The sequence below is a fragment of the Panthera tigris genome, chromosome X, assembly GCF_018350195.1.
Source record: "Panthera tigris isolate Pti1 chromosome X, P.tigris_Pti1_mat1.1, whole genome shotgun sequence".
Taxonomy (NCBI): domain Eukaryota; kingdom Metazoa; phylum Chordata; class Mammalia; order Carnivora; family Felidae; genus Panthera; species Panthera tigris.
Window position 1 is genome coordinate 88,162,076 of NC_056677.1, and position 22,609 is coordinate 88,184,684.

The following is a 22,609-nucleotide window of genomic DNA, read 5'->3' on the forward strand; positions in this document are numbered from 1 at the left end:
TGAACATTGGGTGCATATACCTTTTTGAATTAGTGTTTTTCTTTTCTTGGTATAAATACCCAGGTATGGAAATAACCTAAGTGTCCAACAATGGATGAAGGGATAAAGAAGATGTGATACACACACACACACACACACACACACACTGGAATACTATTCAGCCATAAAAGAATGAAATTTTGCCATTTGCAACAACATGGATTGACCTTGAGGATATTATGCTAAGTGAAATAAGTCAGACAGAGAAAGACAAATACCATATGATTTCACTTATTTGTAGACTCAAAAACAAAAACAAAACAAACAAAACAAAACAAATCTCAGATACAAAGAATAGATTGGTGGTTGCAGAGGAGCGATTGGTAAGGGGATAGGCAAAATGGGTGAAGGGTATCAATAGACACAAACTTCCAGTTACAAAATAAGTAAGTCATGGGGATGTCATGTACAGCATGGTGACTATAGTAAATAATTTTTTAAAACATTTTATTTTATTATTATTATTATTTTAAAAGTATATTTATTTATTTTGAGAAAGAGAGTATGTGCACAAGTGGGGAATGGGCAGAGAGAGAGGGAGAGAGACAATTCCAAGCAGGCTCTGCACTCTCAGCACAGAGCCCAATGCAGGGCTCAATCTCGTGAATGATGAGATCATGACCTGAGCCAAAATCAAGAGTTGGATGCTTAACCAACTGAGCCAGCCAGGTGCCCCTAAAGATTTTATTTTTAAGTAATCTCTACATCCAATGTGAGGCTTGAACTTACAACCCCAAGATCAAGAGTCTCATGTTGCACTTACTAAGCCAGCCAGGTGCTCCTATAATAAATAATATTTTACTGCATACCTGAAAGTTGCTGAGAGAGTAGACCTTGAAGGTTCTCATCATAAGAAAAAAAAATTTGTCACTCTGTATGGTGACAGCTGGTAACTAGACTTACTGTAGTGATCATTTTGTAATGTGTACAAATATCATGTCATTATGTTGTACAACTGAAACTAATATGATATTATACATCAATTATACTTTAATAACAAAAAAGTACATGAGATAGCATTGGAATAAGACATACTGAAAAAAAATGCCAATTAATTCATGTAGCTATGGAATCTGTTTAATAGCATGATTTCTAGCTAGATATATCACATCAGTACCCTTGGTTGCTTAGATTATTTCAAGTAAGGTTGATGATGGGCTTGAATGTGTTATTTTTCTCTTTCCAGTCACTTATAAAAGTAGCTTTACAAGGGCATGGCACCTATTAGAGATCATTTAGATCCAAAAACTGGGCTCTATCTTATGAATAAAATTAAATAAAAGTGGTGACCTCAGGATGTAATAAATACCATATCAATCCCAGAACGAAGGGTTATGAGAGTGTGGGGGGAGGGGGAAAACTGTGCCAGTGTAGAGTAGAATTTCTCAATTATTTCTCACTATTGACTGTGACAGACGATTCCTTGATGTTAGGAGTAGCTTCCCTGTGCTAGTAGAATACTCCCAGTTGTGACAACCAAAAATGCCAATAATAACTGGAAAATGCCCCTTGGTGTGGGGAATCACCCCTGGTTAAGAATCACTGGTCTAGACCAAGCTTGCCAAACCCTTTGGGTCATTATTAGAGCTTCCATGATCCCATGTAAGCCCTCCAAGTATGTGATGTGGGAACATGTCAAATAGCCCAAGTGTGTACTTTCCTCTGAAATTTACTAGTCTTTTAGCAATCTTGCCAACTCTAAAAGGATAGTTAAAAAAAAAAACTCTAAGTAGTGGAGCATGTGTACACCCCCTGCAACTGATATTCTTCTTTACACTTTTTAATGTGCTGCCAGCATAGACTCCTGCATTGAACAAGGGGTTGCAGTGGTTGCCCTACAGATGCTTAATGACATCTCTGTAAAAGCAGAAAAGGGGCACACTTGGAGGCAAAGAAAGCCATTTGAAATAAAGTTCAAAGATCTGACAACGTACGGGTGGTCCGAGAAGCCCAGGATAGCCATCAGGGCCTGGATATCCAACATCTCCTTGAGTTCCATTACAGCCATCCAGGCCAGGTGGGCCTCTGGGCCCTGGCTGTCCCGGGTGGCCCTGTTCAAAGAGAAAAGAATGAATCAAGTCAGCCATAGGACTCTTAGCTACTCTGACAAGCTCCACAGTAAGAGAAACCAAGTATGCTGCCAAAACTCTGGATCCTTGTCCACTCCCTTATCTCTGTGAGAGCTATACTCTTACAGCTTTCCTTTATACTCAGGTATATGTAGCTAAGTGTTACCCCTTCCCAAAGGATCGATGCTCTAATGGGACCCATGCTGAAACCAAAGAGGTCAAGCCTGAAGAGATGAGATACTCAGGATGCTACAACTTCATCTTTCCTGGGTACAAAGATTTACTAAGATAGGGCTCAGCTGGCTGGCAGCTGAAGTGCTACCATCAGGGAATCATGCCAGGCCTTGGGACTCCTCAAAACAGACTGGAGCCTGGGAAGCTTGGCATGGCTTTCTGTATTGGAAAAGCCTGGGGCTTTTATATGTCTCTGCCTAGGAAATGATGCTGGCTTTTGGTCAACAGAGTAGAAGCAGTTTCCATGGCACCATCTCTCTTAAAAGCTATTTGATCAAAAATAAGCAAGTCTCAGAGGCTTCTGGGAAGATGGCAGCATAGGAGGATGCTGGGCTCACCGCGTCCTGAGGGTCACTTAGATTCCACCCACAGCTGCCTAAATAACCCAGAAAAATGCCAGAAGGCTAGCAGAACGGATTCTCCAGAGCCAAGCGTAGATGAGAGGCCCATGGAAGAGGGTAGGAATGGCGGAGAGGCAGTGCGTGCTACACGGACTGGCGGGAGGGAGCCAGGGCGGAGGCGCGGCCCGCTGGCCAAGCAGAGGCCCTGAGTCTGGCTTGCAAAAGCGGAGGGGCTAGACAGAGTGTGTTTGGACAGCAAGCAGGACTTAACATCTGGAAAGTTATAAGTTAACAGATCTGCTCGGAGAGCGGGAGGGCTGGAGAACAACGGGAGGGAGAGTTGCTGAGCCCCAGACGACAGAGCTCAGCTTGGTGGGGAACAAAGGCGCTCGCCAGCGCCATCTCCCTTGACCATCCCCCAGCCAAAATCCCAAAGGGAACCAGTTCCCATCATGGAACTTGCTTGCACCACGCAAACACCCAATGCTGTGCTTCTGTGGATCCATCCCTCCGGCAGTTCTGACTCACTCCAGGTGCTGCAGGGCCCCTCCCGAAGCGGATCTCCAAAGGAAAAACCAGCTGAGCCTACCCCTCCTGCCCCTGTGCACCTTGCCGATCCACCCCAGCTAATACACCAGATCCCTAGCACCATAAGCCTGGCAGTGTGCAAGTAGCCCAGACGGGCCACACCATCCCACAGCGAATCCCACCCCTAGTAGAGGGAAAGAGAAGGCAAACACCAGTCTGACTGTGGCCCCAGCGGTGGGCTGGAGGCAGACATCAGGTCTGACTGCAGCCCCGCCCACCAATGCAAGTTATTCAAGACAGCACAGGGGAAGTGCCCCGCAGTTCCACAACACTCCAGGGACTATCCAAAATGATGAAACGGAAGAATTCCCCTCAAAAAAACCTCCAGGAAATAATGACAGCTAACAAACTGATCAAAAATGGTTTAAACAATATAACAGGAAGTGAATTTAGAATAATAGTCATAAAGTTAATCGCTGGGCTTGAAAACAGTATAGAGGACAGCACAGAAACTCTTGCTACAGAGATCAAGGGACTCAGGAACAGCCAGGAGGAGTTAAAAAATGCTATTAATGAGCTGCAAAATAAAATGGAAATGACCACAGCTTGGCAGAGGAGAGAATAGGTGAACTAGAAGATAAAATTATGGAAAAAGAAGAAGCTGAGAGAAAGAGAGATAAAAAAATCCAGGAGTATGAGGGGAAAATTAGAGAACTAAGTGATGCACTAAAGAGAAATAATCTACGTATAACTGGTATTGCAGAGGAGGAAGAGAGAGGGAAAGGTGCTGAAGGTGTGCTTGAAGAAATAATAGCTGAGAACTTCCTAGATCTGGGGAAGGAAAAAGGCATTGAAATCCAAGAGGCACAAAGAACTCCCTTCAGATGTAACTTGAATCAATCTTCTGCATGACATATCATAGTGAAACTGGCAAAATACAAGGATAAAGAGAAAATTCTGAAAGCAGCTAGGGATCAAAGTGCTCTAACATATAAAGGGAGACCGATAAGACTCGTGACAGATCTGTCTACTGAAACTTGGCAGGCCAGAAAGGAATGGCAGGAGATCTTCAATGTAACGACCAGAAAAAATATGCAACTGAGAATCCTCTATCCAGCAAATCTGTCATTTAGAATAGAAGGATAGATAAAGGTCTTCCCAAACAAACAAAAACTGAAGGAATTCATCACCACTAAACCAGCCCTACAAGAGGTCCTAAGGGGGATCCTGTGAGACAAAGTACCAGAGACATCGCTACAAGCATGAAACCTACAGACATCACAATGATGCTAAACCCATATCTTTCTATAATAACACTGAATGTAAATGGTCTAAATGCTCCAACCAAAAGACATAGGGTATCAGAATGGATAAAAAAACAAGACCCATCTATTTGTTGTCTACAGGAGACTCATTTTAGACCTGAGGACATTTTCAGATTGAGAGTGAGGGGATGGAGAACTATTTATCATGCTACTGGAAGTCAAAAGAAAGCTGGAGTAGCCATACTTATATCAGACAAACTAGACTTTAAATTGAAGGCTGTAACAAGAGATGAAGAAGGGCATTATATAACAATTACAGGGTCTATCCATCAGGAAGAGCTAACAATTATAAATGTCTATGTGCCGAATACAGGAGCCCCCAAATATATAAAACAATTACTCACAAACATAAGCAACCTTATTGACAAGAATGTGGTAATTGCAGGGGACTTTAATACTCCACTTACAACAATGGATAGATCATCTAGACACATGGTCAATAAAGAAACAAGGGCCCTGAATGATACATTGGATCAGATGGACTTGACAGATATATTTAGAACTCTGCATCCCAAAGCAACAGAATATACTTTCTTCTCGAGTGCACATGGAACATTCTCCAAGATGGATCACATACTGGGTCACAAAACAGCCCTTCATAAGTATACAAGAATTGAGATCATACCATGCATACTTTTGGACCACAGTACGATGAAGCTTGAAATCTACCACAGGAAAAAGTCTGGAAAACCTCCAAAAGCATGGAGGTTAAAGAACACCCTACTAAAGAATGAATAGGTCAACCAGGCAATTAGAGAAGAAATTTAAAAATATATGGAAACAAACGAAAATGAAAATAAAACAATCCAAACTCTTTGGGATGCAGCTAAGGCAGTCCTGAGAGGAAAATACATTGCAATCCAGGCCTATCTCAAGAAACAAGAAAAATCCCAAATACAAAATCTAACAGCACATCTAAAGGAAATAGAAGCGGAACAGCAAAGACAGCCTAAACCCAGCAGAAGAAGAGAAATAAGAAAGATCAGAGCAGAAATAAACAATATAGAACCAAAAAAAAAAAAACTGTAGAGCAGATCAACGAAACCAAGAGTTGGTTTTTTGAAAAAATAAACAAAATTGATACACCTCTAGCCAGGCTTCTCAAAAAGAAAAGGCAGATGACCCAAATAGATAAAATCATGAATGAAAATGGAATTATTACAACCAATCCCTCAGAGATACAAGCAATTATCAGGGAATACTATGAAAAATTATATGCCAACAAACTGGACAACCTGGAAGAAATGGACAAATGCCTAAACACACACACACTTCCAAAACTCAAACAGGAGGAAATAGAAAGCTTGAACAGACCCACAACCAGCGAAGAAATTGAATCAGTTATCAAAAATCTCCCAACAAATAAGAGTCCAGGACCAGATGGCTTCCCTGGGGAATTCTACCAGACATTTAAAGCAGAGATAATACCTATCCTTCTCAAGCTATTCCAAAAAATTGAAAGGGAAGGAAAACTTCCAGACTCATTCTATGAAGCCAGTATTACTTTGATTCCTAAACCAGACAGAGACCCAATAAAAAAAGAGAACTACAGGCCAATATCCCTGTTGAATATGGATGCAAAAATTCTCAATAAGTTACTAGCAAATCGAATTCAACAGCTTATAAAAAGAATTATTCACCATGATCAAGTGGGATTCATTCCTGGGATGCAGGGCTGGTTCAACATTTGCAAATCAATCAACATGATACATCACATTAATAAAAGAAAAGATAAGAACCATATGATCCTGTCAATCGATGCAGAAAAATAATTTGACAAAATTCAGCATCCTTTCTTAATAAAAACCCTTGAGAAAGTTGGGATAGAAGGAACATACTTAAACATCATAAAAGCCATTTATGAAAAGCCCATAGCTAATATCATCCTCAATGGGGAAAAACTGAGAGCTTTCCCCCTGAGATCAGGAACAAGACAGGGATGTCCACTCTCACCGCTGTTGTTTAACATAATGTTGGAAGTTCTAGCATCAGCAATCAGACAACAAAAGGAAATCAAAGGCATCAAAATTGGCAAAGATGAAGTCAAGCTTTCACTTTTTGCAGATGACATGATACTATACATGGAGAACCCGATAGACTCCACCAAAAGTTTGCTAGAACTGATACATGCATTCAGCAAAGTTGCAGGATACAAAGTCAATGTACAGAAATCAGTTGCATTCTTATACACTAACAATGAAGCAACAGAAAGACAAATAAAGAAACTGATCCCATTCACAGTTGCACCAAGAAGCATAAAATACCTAGGGATAAATCTAACCAAAGATGTACAAGATCTGTATGCTGAAAACTATAGAAAGCTTATGAAGGAAATTGAAGAAGATATAAAGAAATGGAAAAACATTCCATGCTCATGGGTTGGAAGAATAAATATTGTTAAAATGTCAATACTGCCCAAAGCTATCTACACATTCAATGCAATCCCAATCAAAATTGCACCAGCATTCTTCTCGAAGCTAGAACAAGCAATCCTAAAATTCATATGGAACCACAAAAGGCCCCGAATAGCCAAAGTAATTTTGAAGAAGAAGACCAAAGCAGGAGGCATCACAATCCCAGACTTTAGCCTCTACTACAAAGCTGTCATCATCAAGACAGCATGGTATTGGCACAAAAACAGACACATAGACCAATGGAATAGAATAGAAACCCCAGAACTAGACCCACAAACGTATGGCCAACTCATCTTTGACAAAGCAGGAAAGAATATCCAATGGAAAAAAGACAGTCTCTTTAAAAGTGGTGCTGGGAGAGCTGGACAGTAACATGCAGAAGAATGACCACTTTCTTACACCATTCACAAAAATAAACTCAAAATGGATAAAGGACCTGAATGTGAGACAGGAAACCATCCAAACCCTAGAGGAGAAAGCAGGAAAAGACCTCTCTGACCTCAGGCACAGCAATTTCTTACTTGACACATCCCCAAAGGCAAGGGAATTAAAAGCAAAAATGAACTATTGCGACCTCATGAAGATAAAAAGCTTCTGCACAGCAAAGGAAACAATCAACAAAACTAAAAGGCAACCAACAGAATGGGAAAAGATATTTGCAAATGACATATCGGGCAAAGGGCTAGTATCCAAAATCTGTAACGAGCTCACCAAACTCCACACCCGAAAAACAAATAACCCAGTGAAGAAATGGGCAGAAAACATGAATAGACACTTCTCTAAAGAAGACATCCAGATGGCCAACAGGCACATGAAAAAATGCTCAACGCCACTCCTCATCAGGAAAATACAACTCAAAACCACACTCAGATATCACCTCACGCCAGTCAGAGTGGCTAAAATGAACAAATCAGGAGACTATAGATGCTGGAGAGGATGTGGAGAAACGGGAACCCTCTTGCACTGTTGGTGAGAATGCAAACTGGTACAGCCACTCTGGAAAACAGTGTGGAGATTCCTCAAAAAATTAAAAATAGACCTACGCTATGACACAGCAGTAGCACTGCTAGGAATTTACCCAAGGGATACAGGAGTACTGATGAATAGGGGCACTTGTACTCCAATGTTTATAGCAGCACTCTCAACAATAGCCAAATTATGGAAAGAGCCTAAATGTCCATCAACTGATGAATGGATAAAGAAATTGTGGTTTATATACACAATGGAGTACTACGTGGCAATGAGAAAGAATGAAATATGGCCCTTTGTAGCAACGTGGATGGAAATGGAGAGTGTGATGCTAAGTGAAATAAGCCATACAGAGAAAGACAGATACCATATGTCTTCACTCTTATGTGGATCCTGAGGAACTTAACAGAAACCCATGGGGGAAGGGAAGGAAAAAAAATGAGGTTAGAGTGGGAGAGAGGCAAAGCATAAGAGACTCTTAAAAACTGAGAACAAACTGAAGGTTGATGGGGGGGTGGGAGGGAGGGAAGGGTAAGTGATGGGCATTGAAGAGGGCATCTTTTGGGATGAGCGCTGGGTGTTGTATGGAAACCAATTTGACAATAAATTTCATATATTAAAAAAATAAAGAAAGAAATATATTCTATATGGTTGCTAAAAAAAATAAGCAAGTCTCTGAAGAACTACACTTCCAATCTTATTTTGTCATTATCATACGTCAGGCTATTGCTCCAGTTAGGGAACTGTATGTATCTTCTCCTCTTCTCCATGCTTGCTACTGAGGCTGTTGTTTTGTTGGGGAATTAGCAATCACATAATTGATCAGAATTCAATAATTTTCTAGAGTGGAGCTTACAAGGTGCATAGAGTCTGCTTTTGTAGAGAATCTATCTTTTTGAATCTATCAAAAGTGGAATGTTTGCTGGGTATGGAGCAAAGAGATGACATGAAACAACAGAAATCTAGATGGGTCAATAAAAGGTAGACTCCTACCCTCCCACATGCAGTTTTTAACGCCAAGTATGTATATTTAATAATTTGACGAAAACATGCCATGTATTCAAAAATCAACTTTTCAAATTATTAGAGGAAATGAGCTTTTGTCAAATTCTTATTGAGAAAATATCCCACAGAATTTTGATGCATTTTCATTGTTATTATAGTTGTCAGAGATAGACCATCTGTTGATACAAAAAGTATGAGTCTAGACTTCTGGATTTATAGGATGCTAAGAACAGAAGAATGGGCAATAAATTTATCTTTGCAGTAAACTTGCTGTTATCTGTGCCTGTCCAGACTCAGGTGATGCTTTTTAGCTGCACTGGGTGAGACAGCTTACTAAGTCATCAACATTTTATTACCAAATGAAATGGATATTCTTATTTGCCCTGAAGATCTACACTCCACCTTCCCCAGATCTGTGCCTTGGGAAGCTGACCTTTATGAACAGTACCACCTAGACTCCCTTGCCCTCTGCCTCCCAGTTGTATTTATTTGGCCACTGGGAGACACAAGCAGAAGGTCAAAGAACAGGAAGAGAAAGAGCACAGGTCATTTATTTCCCCCATGCCCTCCCTGGCCATATTTTTGGAAATGGCCACATTTCTCTACAAGTCTTAGCTCTTGTTGAGAAGCCACTATTCCATGGGTCTTGAGAGGGTTCTTAGTATTACCATTCTTTCTTTCCCCCTTGGGCCAAGGGGTGGCAAAAGTGATATTAGTTACTTTACAATCCATTGTTGTTCCCCTGAATCAAGTCTACATCCCTTCATGCAACTCTCTTCAATTAATCCTGTCAGGTGGATTGTCTATTTCTTCCTGCAATCCTGATCACCACTTTAAAATGTCCCAGCCACAGAAAACATGAATAGACACTTCTCTAAAGAAGACATCTGGATGGCCAACAGGCACATGAAAAGATGTTCAACGTCGCTCCTTATCAGGGAAATACAAATCAAAACCACACTCAGATACCACCTCACGCCAGTCAGAGTGGCCAAAATGAAGAAATCAGGAGACTATAGATGCTGGAGAGGATGTGGAGAAACAGGAACCCTCTTGCACTGTTGGTGGGAATGCAAATTGGTGCAGCCGCTCTGGAAAACAGTATGGAGGTTCCTCAGAAAATTAAAAATAGACCTACCCTATGACCCAGCAATAGCACTGCTAGGAATTTATCCAAGGGATACAGGAGTACTGATGCATAGGGGCACCTGTACCCCAATGTTTATAGCGGCACTCTCAACAATAGCCAAATTGTGGAAAGAGCCTAAATGTCCATCAACTGATGAATGGATAAAGAAATTGTGGTTTATATACACAATGGAATACTACGTGGCAATGAGAAAAAATGAAATATGGCCTTTTGTAGCAACATGGATGGAACTGGAGAGTGTGATGCTAAGTGAAATAAGCCATACAGAGAAAGACAGATACCATATGGTTTCACTCTTATGTGGATCCTGAGAAACATAACAGAAACCCATGGGGGAGGGGAAGGAAAAAAAAAAAAAAAAAGAGGTTAGAGTGGGAGAGAGCCAAAGCATTAGAGACTGTTAAAAACTGAGAACTGAGGGTTGATGGGGGGTGGGAGGGAGGGCAGGGTGGGTGATGGGTATTGAGGAGGGCACCTTTTGGGATGAGCACTGGGTGTTGTATGGAAACCAATTTGACAGTAAATTTCATATATTAAAAAATAAATAAATAAATAAAAATAAAAATAAAAAAAAATAAAAAAAAGAAAGAAAAGGAAAAAAAAAAAATGTCCCAGCCAGAATGCAAACTTGTGCAGCCACTCTGGAGAACAGTATGGAGGTTCCTCAAAAAGTTAAAAATAGAACTACGCTACGATTCAGCAATTGCACTACTAGGTATTTATCTAAAGGATAAAGATAATACAGATTCAAAGGGGTACATGTACCCCTTTGCATTATCAACAACAGCCAAACTATGGAAAGAACCCAAATGTCCATCGACTGATCACTGGATAAAGAATATGGGGTATATAGTGGAATATTACTCAGCCATCAAAAAGAATGAAATCTTGCCATTTGCAACAATGTGGATGGAACTAGAAGGTATTATGCTAAGGGAAATAAGTCAGTCAGAGAAGGATAAATAACATATATTTCACTCATATGTGAAATTTAAGGAGCAAAACAAATGTGGGAAGGAGGGAAAAAAAGGGAAATAAACCGTAAGAGACTCTGTATGATAGAGAACAAACTGAGAGTTGATGGAGGGAGGCTCAGGGGGGAGGGACTAAATGAGTGATGGATATTAAGGAGGGCACTTGTCATGTTGAGCATTGGGTGCTATAGGTAAATGATGAATCACTAAATTCTACTCCCCAAAACAATATTACACTATATGTTAACTAAGAACAAATTAAATAAAAATTTGAAGAAAAAAAAATGTCCCAGCCCAACTTGCTAGAGGTTATCTCTCAGCTGGGTAACAGGGATGAGTTAAGGCAAGACAACAGGCTGGCTCAGTATTGGGGACCATTTTTACTCCTGGGGCCTTGGTTCTGTTTGACACCAAAACATTTGCCTGGCTTCTTATCCCTTGGTATCCACAGTATTTTTACTGGGGCCCCAATATTCCTGTAGTTTTCTTGCCTGAATTCTTAGTATCTTCCACCTGTAGGATTCCAGGGGTACTTGCTCACTCTTTCCTACCTTAGCTGAATTCTCTGGAATTCACCTCTGACATTTGACTTTGACCTGTCAGCCCCTTCCTGTCCAGGTGATACCATGAAATGATAGCTAAAGAATGTTTTGAGTCAGTTTTGAATTTTGAGTTTGTGTTCCAATCCCAGCTTTGCCACTGCCCAACTTGAGTCTCAGTTTCACAATCTGTGAAATGGAGATGAATAATACTACCTCATAGGGTTGTTGCCAACATTAAAATGAAATACACGGTTACTTTTCAATTCTCAGTAGAACCACAGCATTTCTGGCACTTTGCCTTTTCTAGTGTTAGCTAATGCTTTTATATACATGTGTGCCAGCTTTCTAAGAGAATGTAGCTCTTTGAGGGAGGAAACCATGTTTCTATATAAACGCAAGGGACTGAATGCACAGAATAAGAAGATGCGCTGTAATCCAGAAAAACCATGTTCCTCAGAACCCAGACTTTAAAGGGAAAATTTCCATTTGTTGAGTAGTATGTGTTCACTTTGAGGGTATAAATCTGATGTGTTCATTTACTAGTCTTTAGGAAGGAAAATGTTTGAGATTAACTTCATGAGAAAAGCTAAACATAAATTGCAAAGGACAACTTGAAAATTTCTGCTCCAGACTTATTTGAAATGAAAACATTTGATGTTTATTTATTTATTTTTGAGAGACAGAGAGAGAGTGAGCAGGAGAGGGGCAGGGAGAGAGGGAGAGAGAGAATCCCAATCAGGCTCCATGCTGTTAGCACAGAGCCCAATGTGGGGCTTGAACCCATGAACCACAAGATCATGACCTGAGCCAAAATCAAGAGTTGGAGGCTTAATCAACGGAGCCACAGAGGTGCCCAAAGAACTGAAAACATTTGATAAACATACATTTCTTGTGGGTGGCAACAGCCCCAACTCACATCTGTGATATCATAAAAAACCACCCCTGGTCTATGTTGCACTAATGTTGAATATATTTAATTTTTTTTAATGTTTATTTATTTTTGAGACATAGAGAGACAAAGCATGAACGGGGGAGGGTCAAAGAGAGGGAGACACAGAATCTGAAACAGGCTCCAGGCTCTGAGCTGTCAGCACAGAGTCCAACGCGGGGCTCGAACTCACAGACTGCGAGATCATGACCTGAGCCAAAGTCGGATGCTTAACTGACTGAGCCACCCAGGCACCCCATGATTGTTCATTCCCCCGACTGATTGCTGTGGCCCTTGGTGCACAGACTTGGATGATCATACTTGCTCACTTATGTTGAAACTATCTACATGACGCAAAAACAGAGTTTGGGGACTAAAACCAGTGGCACGTATGTTACAGGGGAATCAGATTTGTGCAGTAATCCAGTTTACTAAGATGTGTTGGGGAAGCTGTTGGTTTCAGCTGCCGAAAGTAGAGCAAAATAATTAGTCTGACTAGGCCAAGGGTGTCTGTTTTCCTGTGTCTGATGGAGTCCTGCCAGTCCGAGAACTGTTGCTTTTGTAGGCACTAGAGGTTGGAATCAGTCCCCTAAGTATTTCTTTTTTTAATGTTTTTAATGTTTATTTATTTTTGAGAGAGAGAAAGAGAGATACACACACACACTCACACACACACACACACACACACACAGAGAGAGAGAGAGAGAGAGAGAGAGAGAGAGAGAGAGAAAGCAGGGGAGGAGCAGAAAGAGAGACGGAGACACGAATCTGAAGCAGGCTCCAGGCTCTGAGCTGTCAGCCAGACACTTAACTGACTGAGCCACCCAACCACACCTCTGGTGTTCCTAGTGTTCTTAGTACATGGTAAATTCAGCCCTGGGGTCTCTGAGGCTTATGAGTGGAGCAGAAGACCTATTCTGTGCTTTCAAGAAAGCTAGATAAGACCATTACACAAGACAAATAATAAATACTGTGGGCCATATGTAATAAGGAGCTAGGTGTATGGAACAGACACCAAGGACTCCTAAGACACTAGAGATGGAAGGGAGAGGTAGGCAGTGGACAGAAGGTGCTCAGTAAATACATCTCGAATAGATGGAAGAGAGGGAAGGAACAAGGAAAAAAATCATTTCATGGAGTAAGAGAGGCTTGGAGCCTGAGAGTAATGCAGTCATTAGTCAAAAGAAAACACATAGAGCCTTTGGTCAAGGGAAGGGCCGAGTGAGTGGGGACTTCTATTGGGAGTGGCACATTAATTTGGAGGTATCTGGACACCTGTAACTCATTCTCCCAAGCAATGAAGCCCCAACGAGAAATGATCAATCCCTGCAAAGTCTACGGCTCTCTTGGACACAAGTTGGAGGCAGAAGTGGCCAGCTGGATCCTAGGGTATGTTCTAGTCCAGAATTGGAATCAGCCTCTGCGTCACAGGATTCACTTCCTTCCAGCCCCCATTAGAAAAAGACTACAGGAGGAAAGGCATAGTACTGCTGCAAGCTTCAAATCCCCCACTCATCTCCAGTGGAAGCCAGCTCCGCAGGAGGAATGCAAGAGGTGATCTCCAGCTTTCTAGTTTTCCTCACCCAGTGGCTCCCAGAAGATACACAGTCTGAGTGGAGGCTCTGGATAAAGTGCAGGTGGGAACACAGCCAGGAGAAAATGCCAGAGGATGTTATAAAAGGACAGCCAACCCCATCCTCTTATTTGCCCGCTGGCCCATTTCTGAGCATTTTTCAGAGTCTGCAGTTGAATAAAATGCAGAATTCTGATGGCTTATTTGTTGATACATACAACAAATACAAGGAAGCAAGACTTCTGTCCTCCAACTCCAAATGTATGCTAGATCTTGGAAGAAAATGGATCAAATGATAATGTCTTTGAGTGTAGATCCATAAGTTTTTTCTGTATCCCCATAGTAGAGTCATAGCACCTAGCCGGCACCCAAGAAATACCTAGAGATTGTCACAAAGAGATTTAAGCCCCCTTCCTTGATACTAGATGGTTATGCAGTATCACACAAAAAGCTATTAAGTCTAGGATTTGCCAAACTGTGCTTAGATATGGCTCAGAAGAACCCCTTCGAGGCTGAAAGGATAAAAGCAGGCTCTAACATGTCCCTGAAATGAAGAAGCTCTATTTCTTCCTGATCTGTACTCTGAGCTTCCATACAACATTTGTGTCTTCTCTTAAGATTGAAGAGCTCTGCTATAGAAAAACACAGCTCAGGATAAAGATGTAGTATATAGAGATGTGCCAAAAGATATAACTAAAAATTGATAGAAGCCAAGTTGCAAATACTGTATTTTCAAGGCTGGCGAAATGTTATCATGGATTTTCCAGTGGTGAGATAAGTAGGGATACAGTGTGAAAATCGAGAACCTAAGGGGTTGGACTGGATGTAATGAGAAAAGGAGATATCTGTGAGCTCCAGATTCCTCACTCATCTCCAGCAAAACCAGGTTTCAGGATAAAGGAAAGGGGCTGCCTGCAAGTGATCTTTGGAATGGTTGCTTTGTAAAAACTAAAGGGAAATTCACTCTGCAATGAGGTAAGGTGGAAGAGAACAAATTACTGAAACGAAATGTATCAAGATATCTCTAAATATTTTTCTATCTAATATCACATGTCTTCATAATTTTATTATAATGAGTACGTATGTACTCTGAATGTGGCACTGTCTCCACACTTCAGAACCAGTCCCTCATCCCTAATTAAAGCTCCCCTCAGCTCATGAGACCTAACGCATTTTGGCTAAGGTATTGATGGTTTCTTATGCCTGCATCTGTCCCAACCATCTGATTTAGTGCTACCTGTAACTAAATCCCAGGGAAAGTGTGTGTGACCACCTCTCTTCAAACCTTATCATGTGCATCTCAACACTTGACCCAGAGAATGCTTGCATGCCACAGGATGTTGCTAAGGCTAAGATATTTGACCTCTGAAGCACAACCTAGAAGTGGTAATAAAAAAAAATACCTCTGTGGACACACTCACCGGAATCCCATTGATGCCAAGAAAGCCAGGAACTCCCATGGGACCCTAGAATAAAAGGAGTAGGAAGAGGAATGTAACAGACAATCCAACTGATGTCCATTAGATTTGGTGAGTTTGTTCATGTGATTCATGACCTAAGTTGTTAGAAGTGTTTTATACCTCACTCTCCACATTGTGTCACCTTGCCTCTACCTAAGGTCTTAAACATGTCTGTGTTCTGAGACCAGTTTTTATCTTAAGCAATGTGGTGCAAAACCTAAAATGATGGCTCAGTGTGACATGCTGCTTTGAAACTGGGAAAACTGGGGTGGAGGGCCTCAAAAGGCCTAACCACAAGTTCCCCATAACTCTGCTCCCCTAGATGAGGTCTCCTAGGCAAATGGCCCTCCTTATCAAACAGAGCAGATACAGTTCCCGCTTATCCCTGAATCTGGTTTCAGTTCCCTGATGACCCACTGTATTATTCAAACAAACATCCCTCAGGAGCCAAGGGGCACCTCACCCATTTGCCACCTCAAAATCTGCCTCCCCTGTGTGGCCCTGTGTGGTGTGTGGTGTCCTTTCACCCTGCACTGTGAGTATATGTGAGTAATAAACCTGCTGTCAATGTTTTCTGTCCAGTATCAGGTGTCATGTCTTCTGCCATCCTCAGAACCCTAGGCTGGGAATCCCTCCCTTACCAATGGGGCAAAGAGGAGGTGATTAAAATCTGAAGGGAACATAAACTAAGCTGCTAAACTCAGCCAGCTAGCACGACATGATCAATCTCCTTTCTTGCATCTCTTTCCCTACATTTGTGGCCCAGATTGCTTCCAAGCATTCCGACATCTTGCTTCCCAGTCTCCTTGCTTGGATTCCTGACCTCTATTGCCCATCTGATTGAACTTCTGACCCATTCCCACTCCAAACCCACATGAATTCCCACCCCAGCAAGCTCACGTGTCTAGCAAGTAGCCAATACATGCACTTTGTGGCTTGCTTGCCATAGGAGTCTCTCTGGAAATAGGTTGATCTATTAGCAGCATATCACACAGCCTGTCTCTTATTAAAGTCTATAGCCTGGCACCAAGGTACTCAGGATTAGTATTATTTCCATAAACGAACAGAACTGAGATTTAGAACTTTTCACCTTCATACCTATGGTTCATCTGTCAAAGAAAAATCAAACTCTGGTGTTTTTACCTTATCTCCTTTTGGTCCATATGGTCCCAGGGGACCTGGGGAGCCCCTTTCTCCTTTCAACCCTGATAAACCGCTAGGGCCAGCAAATCCTTGAGGACCTGTTGGACCTTGAATTCCAATTGGTCCTGGTCGCCCCTAAGATGGAGAGAAGGAGTGCACTTAGTCAATAGAGGACTTAACATCAACGCTTCCCATTTTCCCATACACAGAGAATACTGTCATCACTTCACTAAACAATTTTGGCTTAGAGATCTGTGAAGCATGCCAAAGTTCCAGACACGGATCAGAAAAGGCTATTTTAGGGGCCGCTAAGCTTATTTGGATAGAACATATTTTATAAGCACATTTAATAAGATTCATGTGCACCAAGATCCTTTAACTTTGTACTTCTTAGGAGATTAGTTATTCAGGCGGGATAATACTGTCCTCTTCCTAGTTAATGCCAGGGCATCCATCAGATTGTCAAAATAGTGAAAGAACAGAATGCTGGAGAACATCGTGACATTTTATAACTCCCATTCAAATGGCCAACCACATACTCGCAGTGAAATCCAGAAATGGCAATGTCTAAAGAACACTGCCTCGGGGGTCCAGAGAGGGGAGAACCCAGAAACCCATGGGCTGACCAACCTGTCAAAGCCCATCTTTATTGGCAGATCCCAGGACCCCATCACTGCAACTGGAAACAGATGCTTACAGGAAACACACACACACACACACACACACACACACACACACACACACATTATTTATTTGTTCCCTTTCTATATATCTCTTTCCCTTCAACCCACTATCTGTAGACTGTTGAATGTGTAAAATTCAAGAAGCCTGAAAATATCCATTAAGTATTAATTATAATAGCAAGAGGGAGAAGCTTGAATATTTTGAATGCTTTAGTTATAAAGTGTCTGTAACAATTAAGTCTGAAAGTTCAGGCTGACATTTCAAAGCTGACCGAAACAGAGAATTAACCCCAGTGGGTGCAGCACAGGCGGGCTAGTCTATCATTTAGAACAAATCCCAGTAGGGACTGAATTTTCTTGGCAGAAAGACTACAACCATTAGTAACATGCATTACCTCTCAGAGAACGCAACACCATACCAGATAGAAAGCTTATTTTCATGAACGCTTCCCATCTCTACCTCTTGGCCCTTTTACTGACTGTCTGCAATTTTCTACAGACCTGTGAAAAACTCAGAAAAGCCCATTAAACATGCCCTTTAATATTCACCTTCAATGGTTACTTTTTAAAAGGCTGGAAACAGGACAGATGCTTTCTGGAGTGGCTACAGTCACGTATTGGAGATGCAAGTGGTCACCAGCTGTGTGGGGCCTTTGGAGTAAAATTTCCAGTGTCAATCAGGCCCACAAAGACCAAGGACTCTTGAAAAGAAGTACAAAAATGCTTTTCCTAAAGAGATGCAATTTTCTGGGGGCACCACCCACCACTTAACCTTCTCTAGCACCCAACATATAGCCTCTACTGGGTGCTGGGCTCTAGACTACTTAAGGAACTTGTTTATGGGAATGATGGAGCAGGGCATGAACTTTCACTCTTTAGGCCCTTACCTCCCATAGCTGGAATTTTGTTTACAATGATTGTTTATTTGTTACCCTTGTAAACTTTACTATGCATGTATATATGAAACTAAAAAGAAAAATAAATTATCTATCTATATCTATGTCTATCTATCTATCTATATCTAAAAATAAAAAGACCAATACTTTAAAAAATAGTGCTGTGGTGTTGAGGATTAACAAAGAAGTCTAAAATGGGGACCTCGCTTTCAAGACTAATGTACCCAAAAGCATAGCAAACAGTACAAATCCAGAACAGAGCCTAAGTAGTGCAGGAACACAAAGAAAGGGTTGGCTGTGGAGGGTTTGTGAAATGCTTACATTCTGTTCATGGCTGGGGGGAATCACGGCCCACGCTGGAAAGGCTGAGTGGGCCCCAATTGAGGTGGGCCTGAAAAGCAAGGAAGGAAGTTGAAGACTTGATATAGTAGCAAATAGGGAACCCTCAGAGGTTTGGGGATGGGAAGGGGAGGATGGGAAGAAGGCAGCATTTCAGGGCTGAAACTCATCAATGAGCATTCAGGAGAACATGTGTGTGTCAGCATGAGGCCAGGGCAGCGTGCCTGAGGCTGGAACAAGGGAGACAGATAAGAACCAGCTGTTGGGGGAGGAGGAGACCAGTTGGTGGGAGGATAGGGGCAGGATGGACTTGCTGAGGCCATGTTATTACTAGCAGAGAGGATGCGGTCAAGGCACTGAATGCTTGACCCAAATCTGAGCCCTGCCCAAAGCTTTCCCACATCAAGGGATGGGAGATGGAGAGCACAATAAACCATTGAACTGAGAAAGCAGACTGTGGTGTGGCCCAATTTCCATCTTGCTCACATCACTAGAGCCTGAGCAGTGCCTGGCATAGGCACATGGGCTGGCACGTTCCAGCTCTGGCCTCTTGCCTTTGTAGAGCACATGCTCAGCAAAAGTAACTAAAGAGACTTAGGAGTGAGACAATTCTAGGTCTGGACTTAACAGGAAATCTGATTCCATCCATAAAAGGCAGGATTCCATGGCCTGCTTCCTTTCTCTTGGCTGGGTGGCCATGCTGAATTTGCCACAGTTGTAGAGCCAATTCTTCCGTTCCAGCCGGAGAGCTTAAAGTGACTCTCTGAAAGAACTCATGGAGGGAGGTAAACCATAAGAGACTCTTAAGGACTGAGAATAAACTGAAGGTTGATGGCGGGTGGGAGGGAGGGGAAAGTGGATGATAGGCATTGAGGAGGGCACCTGTTGGGATGAGCACTGGGTGTTGTATGGAAACCAATTTGACAATAGATTTCATATTAAAAAAAAAAAGAACTCATGGATTCTTTGATTTTGAATTCTTTTTTCAAAGGGGTTTTTGAAATGGCACCCCTCAGGGGAATGTATACCTCTGAGGTACAGTGTCTGGGCTGGCCCCAGCTAGAAACCTCTCAGACTGATGATCTAGGGGCCAGAAGCAGGGCCTGTGAGATGTCTCAAGGCTTTGAGGTACTACTGGCCCAGAACTGCCTCCTCAGTGGGGTTCCAGGCCCTTCTGGAGCCTGCAGTCATAGGATATGAGACAAAGAATCTTCCTACCCACTGAGGTCCTTTCGTACAGTGGCACAGAGCACCATGAACAAATGAAGATGGCCAAAAAAAAAGCCGGGGTGGGGGGGGGAGACACCTTTCTTTTGTGCATTGTTTTGTCAGCCATCTCTAGATATGCTTATTCTGTGCTTACAGCTATGTGGTCTTTTTTGCTCATCTCCAGTACACAGGGTTTCTGTCGCAGTGCCCAGCATATTGTTGAAGCTTAATACTAAATCAATGATGAACTGCTTTTTTTTTTCCTCCCAAGAAGCTATCGGTGGCACTTCTCAAAATGGCCAGCAGAGGTCAGTGTGAGAACATTGTAACTACAGATAAGCAGGTGGGTGGGTGGGCCTCTCTCACTACAAATAAAATCAAACCAGTGTCAGAGAAGTCACAGAATGTTCGAGCAGAAAGGGTCCTTGGAGACCATTTCATCTAGGTTCTATTTTATATGAGGGGTGGGGGGCAGGCCTGGAGAAGGGGAAGGACTTGTTCACGTCACATAGCTGGTGAGGAAAACAGCATGGGACTCAAACCAGACTGCCTGCTGCCAGTGTGTGGCTCTTTCCCTGTTTGCCAGTGGCAGATGTCCTAGGGGGTCCTCGAAGCTGCTCCCCCCTTACCCACGCCCACCCCTGGGACTGTCCCCATCAGTAGGCTGCAGCAACCAGATGCTCACACATCATTTCTCTCTTCCTAACTTTGATCATTTCACAGAACCAATCTGAAACACCATCACTGTTTGGACCGCTAGCAGAATTTCAATGGGCTTGGACCAATGCCCTGCCCTGATACATGTCATTTATTTTGGCAAACAGACCGAGACAGGGCAGAAGGGACTCCTCCAATTCTTTCCAACAAGCTCTCCTGCCTCCATCTGCTCGGGATTTTAAATATGCACAGCAGGGTCTAATTCTCAAGAGAATGAACTGGGACTCAAGAGAATGCCTGAGGCCAGGAACTGCAAATCCTGACTGAAGCCCAGGCTGGCTTCCTCCTGCTGACCACAGAATATTGGGGTTAGTATGCAGCTAAAGGTCACCTTAGATCAGACCACACCCACATCCCCAACCCCAGATAACCAGGGTGACAGACTCAGCAATGGGTCTGCATATAAAGAACAGTAGTCCCTTATTTACGGATATATATTCCAAGACCCCCCAATGGATTCCTGAAATCGCAGGTAGTACCAAATCCCATATATATACTATCTTTTTTCCTATAAATACATGCCTAGGATAAAGTTTAATTTGTAAACTAGGCACAGTAAAATATTTACAATAATAAAATTGAGCAATTATAGCAATATACTGTAAGAAAAGGTATGTGAATGTGGTTTCTCTCAAGATATCTTTACTGTTCTGTACTCACCCTTCTTGTGATGATGTGAGATGATAAAATGCCTATATGATGAGATGAAGTGAGGTCAATGATGTACTCACTGTGATGTAGGGTTAGGCTACTATTGACCTTCTGACCTATGGTCAGGAGATCATCTGCTTTTGGACCATGGTTGACTGTGGAAAGTGAAACCATGGATAAAGGGAGACTATTTAGTACACATATACAGAAATAGTATCTACAAATCTTAAAAGCACATACCTCAGACTAGGTGGGATTGTGAAACAGAGACAGCCGACTTTTCATTGCTAGGCCCTTTCTCTCTTCTTATCCCTCCTTGAAGTTTCCACTGTCCTTCTCCCATAAAATTAAAATTTATGCCTACGGAAGAATCTGAAACTCATTCCCACTGAGGCATAAATGACTGACAACAACTTAGAGCTTTACTTCTCCCTAAGGGGATTTGTATTTTAATGGAGAGCAAAGCATTAAGCTAGGGGATGCAAATGATATCTGTGAAGCAGAAGGGAAGAGGGGGTGTGCCCAGGCTTTCCTAAGGACCCAGCTATACAGCAGAGATGGTTCGGTGCTGTTACCTGGTGTCATGGTGCTGGATCTGGAATCAGACAGATCTGAAGTCAAATCTCATTACTGCCATTTAATAGCTATGTGACATTGGGCAAGTGACTTTAGGGCTCTGAGGAATAATAGCTCTGGTGTAGATTATTGTAAGCATTTAAGTGAGTTAATGAAAACACCTGGCATGAAAGTATCAGTTCTCTTTCTTCTTTAGGTATCATTCATGGTAAGATGGAGAAGTTATGATTGGGTACCTGATGTTCCTTCTCTTAAGTTTAAGTGGGTGATGCACACATATCATGGAGAAACTCTCTTTGGGGCAGAGATGTGTGCCCAGGAATGAAAGAGCATGTATGCCAGCATCCCACATCTGTGGAGAGCATTTCCCCCCTTACTCAATGTTGGTGTCCTTGCTCTCTTGGGCTCGTTCTCTTAAAAGAATTTCCTCTACATGCTAATGACTCCCTAGTCTGAACCTCCAGCCCCAATTTCTCTTCTCAGGGTGCCAGGTTCTTATAGCTAATGGCTTACCAGGCCTCTCCACTTGGATATTCCATCACAAACTCAACATGACCAAAGCTGAACTCATCATCTTCTCCTTAAACCTATTCCCTAAACCAGCTCCTTCCTCTTGAGTTAATGGAACTAACTCAGAAAATGACAGTCTATCCATAAAGTTGACTAAACCAGAGGCCCAAGGATTCCCCATGACTTCTCTCTTTCCCTCATCTTCCACATCCAATTCACCGGCAAGGACTGTCAATTCCACCTCCAAAATACAACTCAAACCTGCCCATTTCTCTCTATCTTCATGGTCTTCTTTCAGGTCTTCCTCATGTCTCCCCTACAGTGTTGCCACAGC

At 42.2% G+C, this 22,609-nt stretch overlaps 1 protein-coding gene across 1 annotated transcript in view; it reads right to left on the minus strand.

Annotated features, from left to right (window-relative positions):
* The window catches only part of COL4A6 (collagen type IV alpha 6 chain), a 288,857-nt gene that overhangs the window by 56,271 nt on the left and 209,977 nt on the right, over positions 1 to 22,609 (minus strand). The window contains exons 4-6 of the mRNA XM_042974020.1: positions 16,695 to 16,829; positions 15,513 to 15,557; positions 1,974 to 2,090 (exon numbers count right to left, since the gene is read on the minus strand). Coding sequence (XP_042829954.1) covers positions 1,974 to 2,090; positions 15,513 to 15,557; positions 16,695 to 16,829 — 297 coding nt within the window. The remainder of the gene's footprint in view (positions 1 to 1,973; positions 2,091 to 15,512; positions 15,558 to 16,694; positions 16,830 to 22,609) is intronic.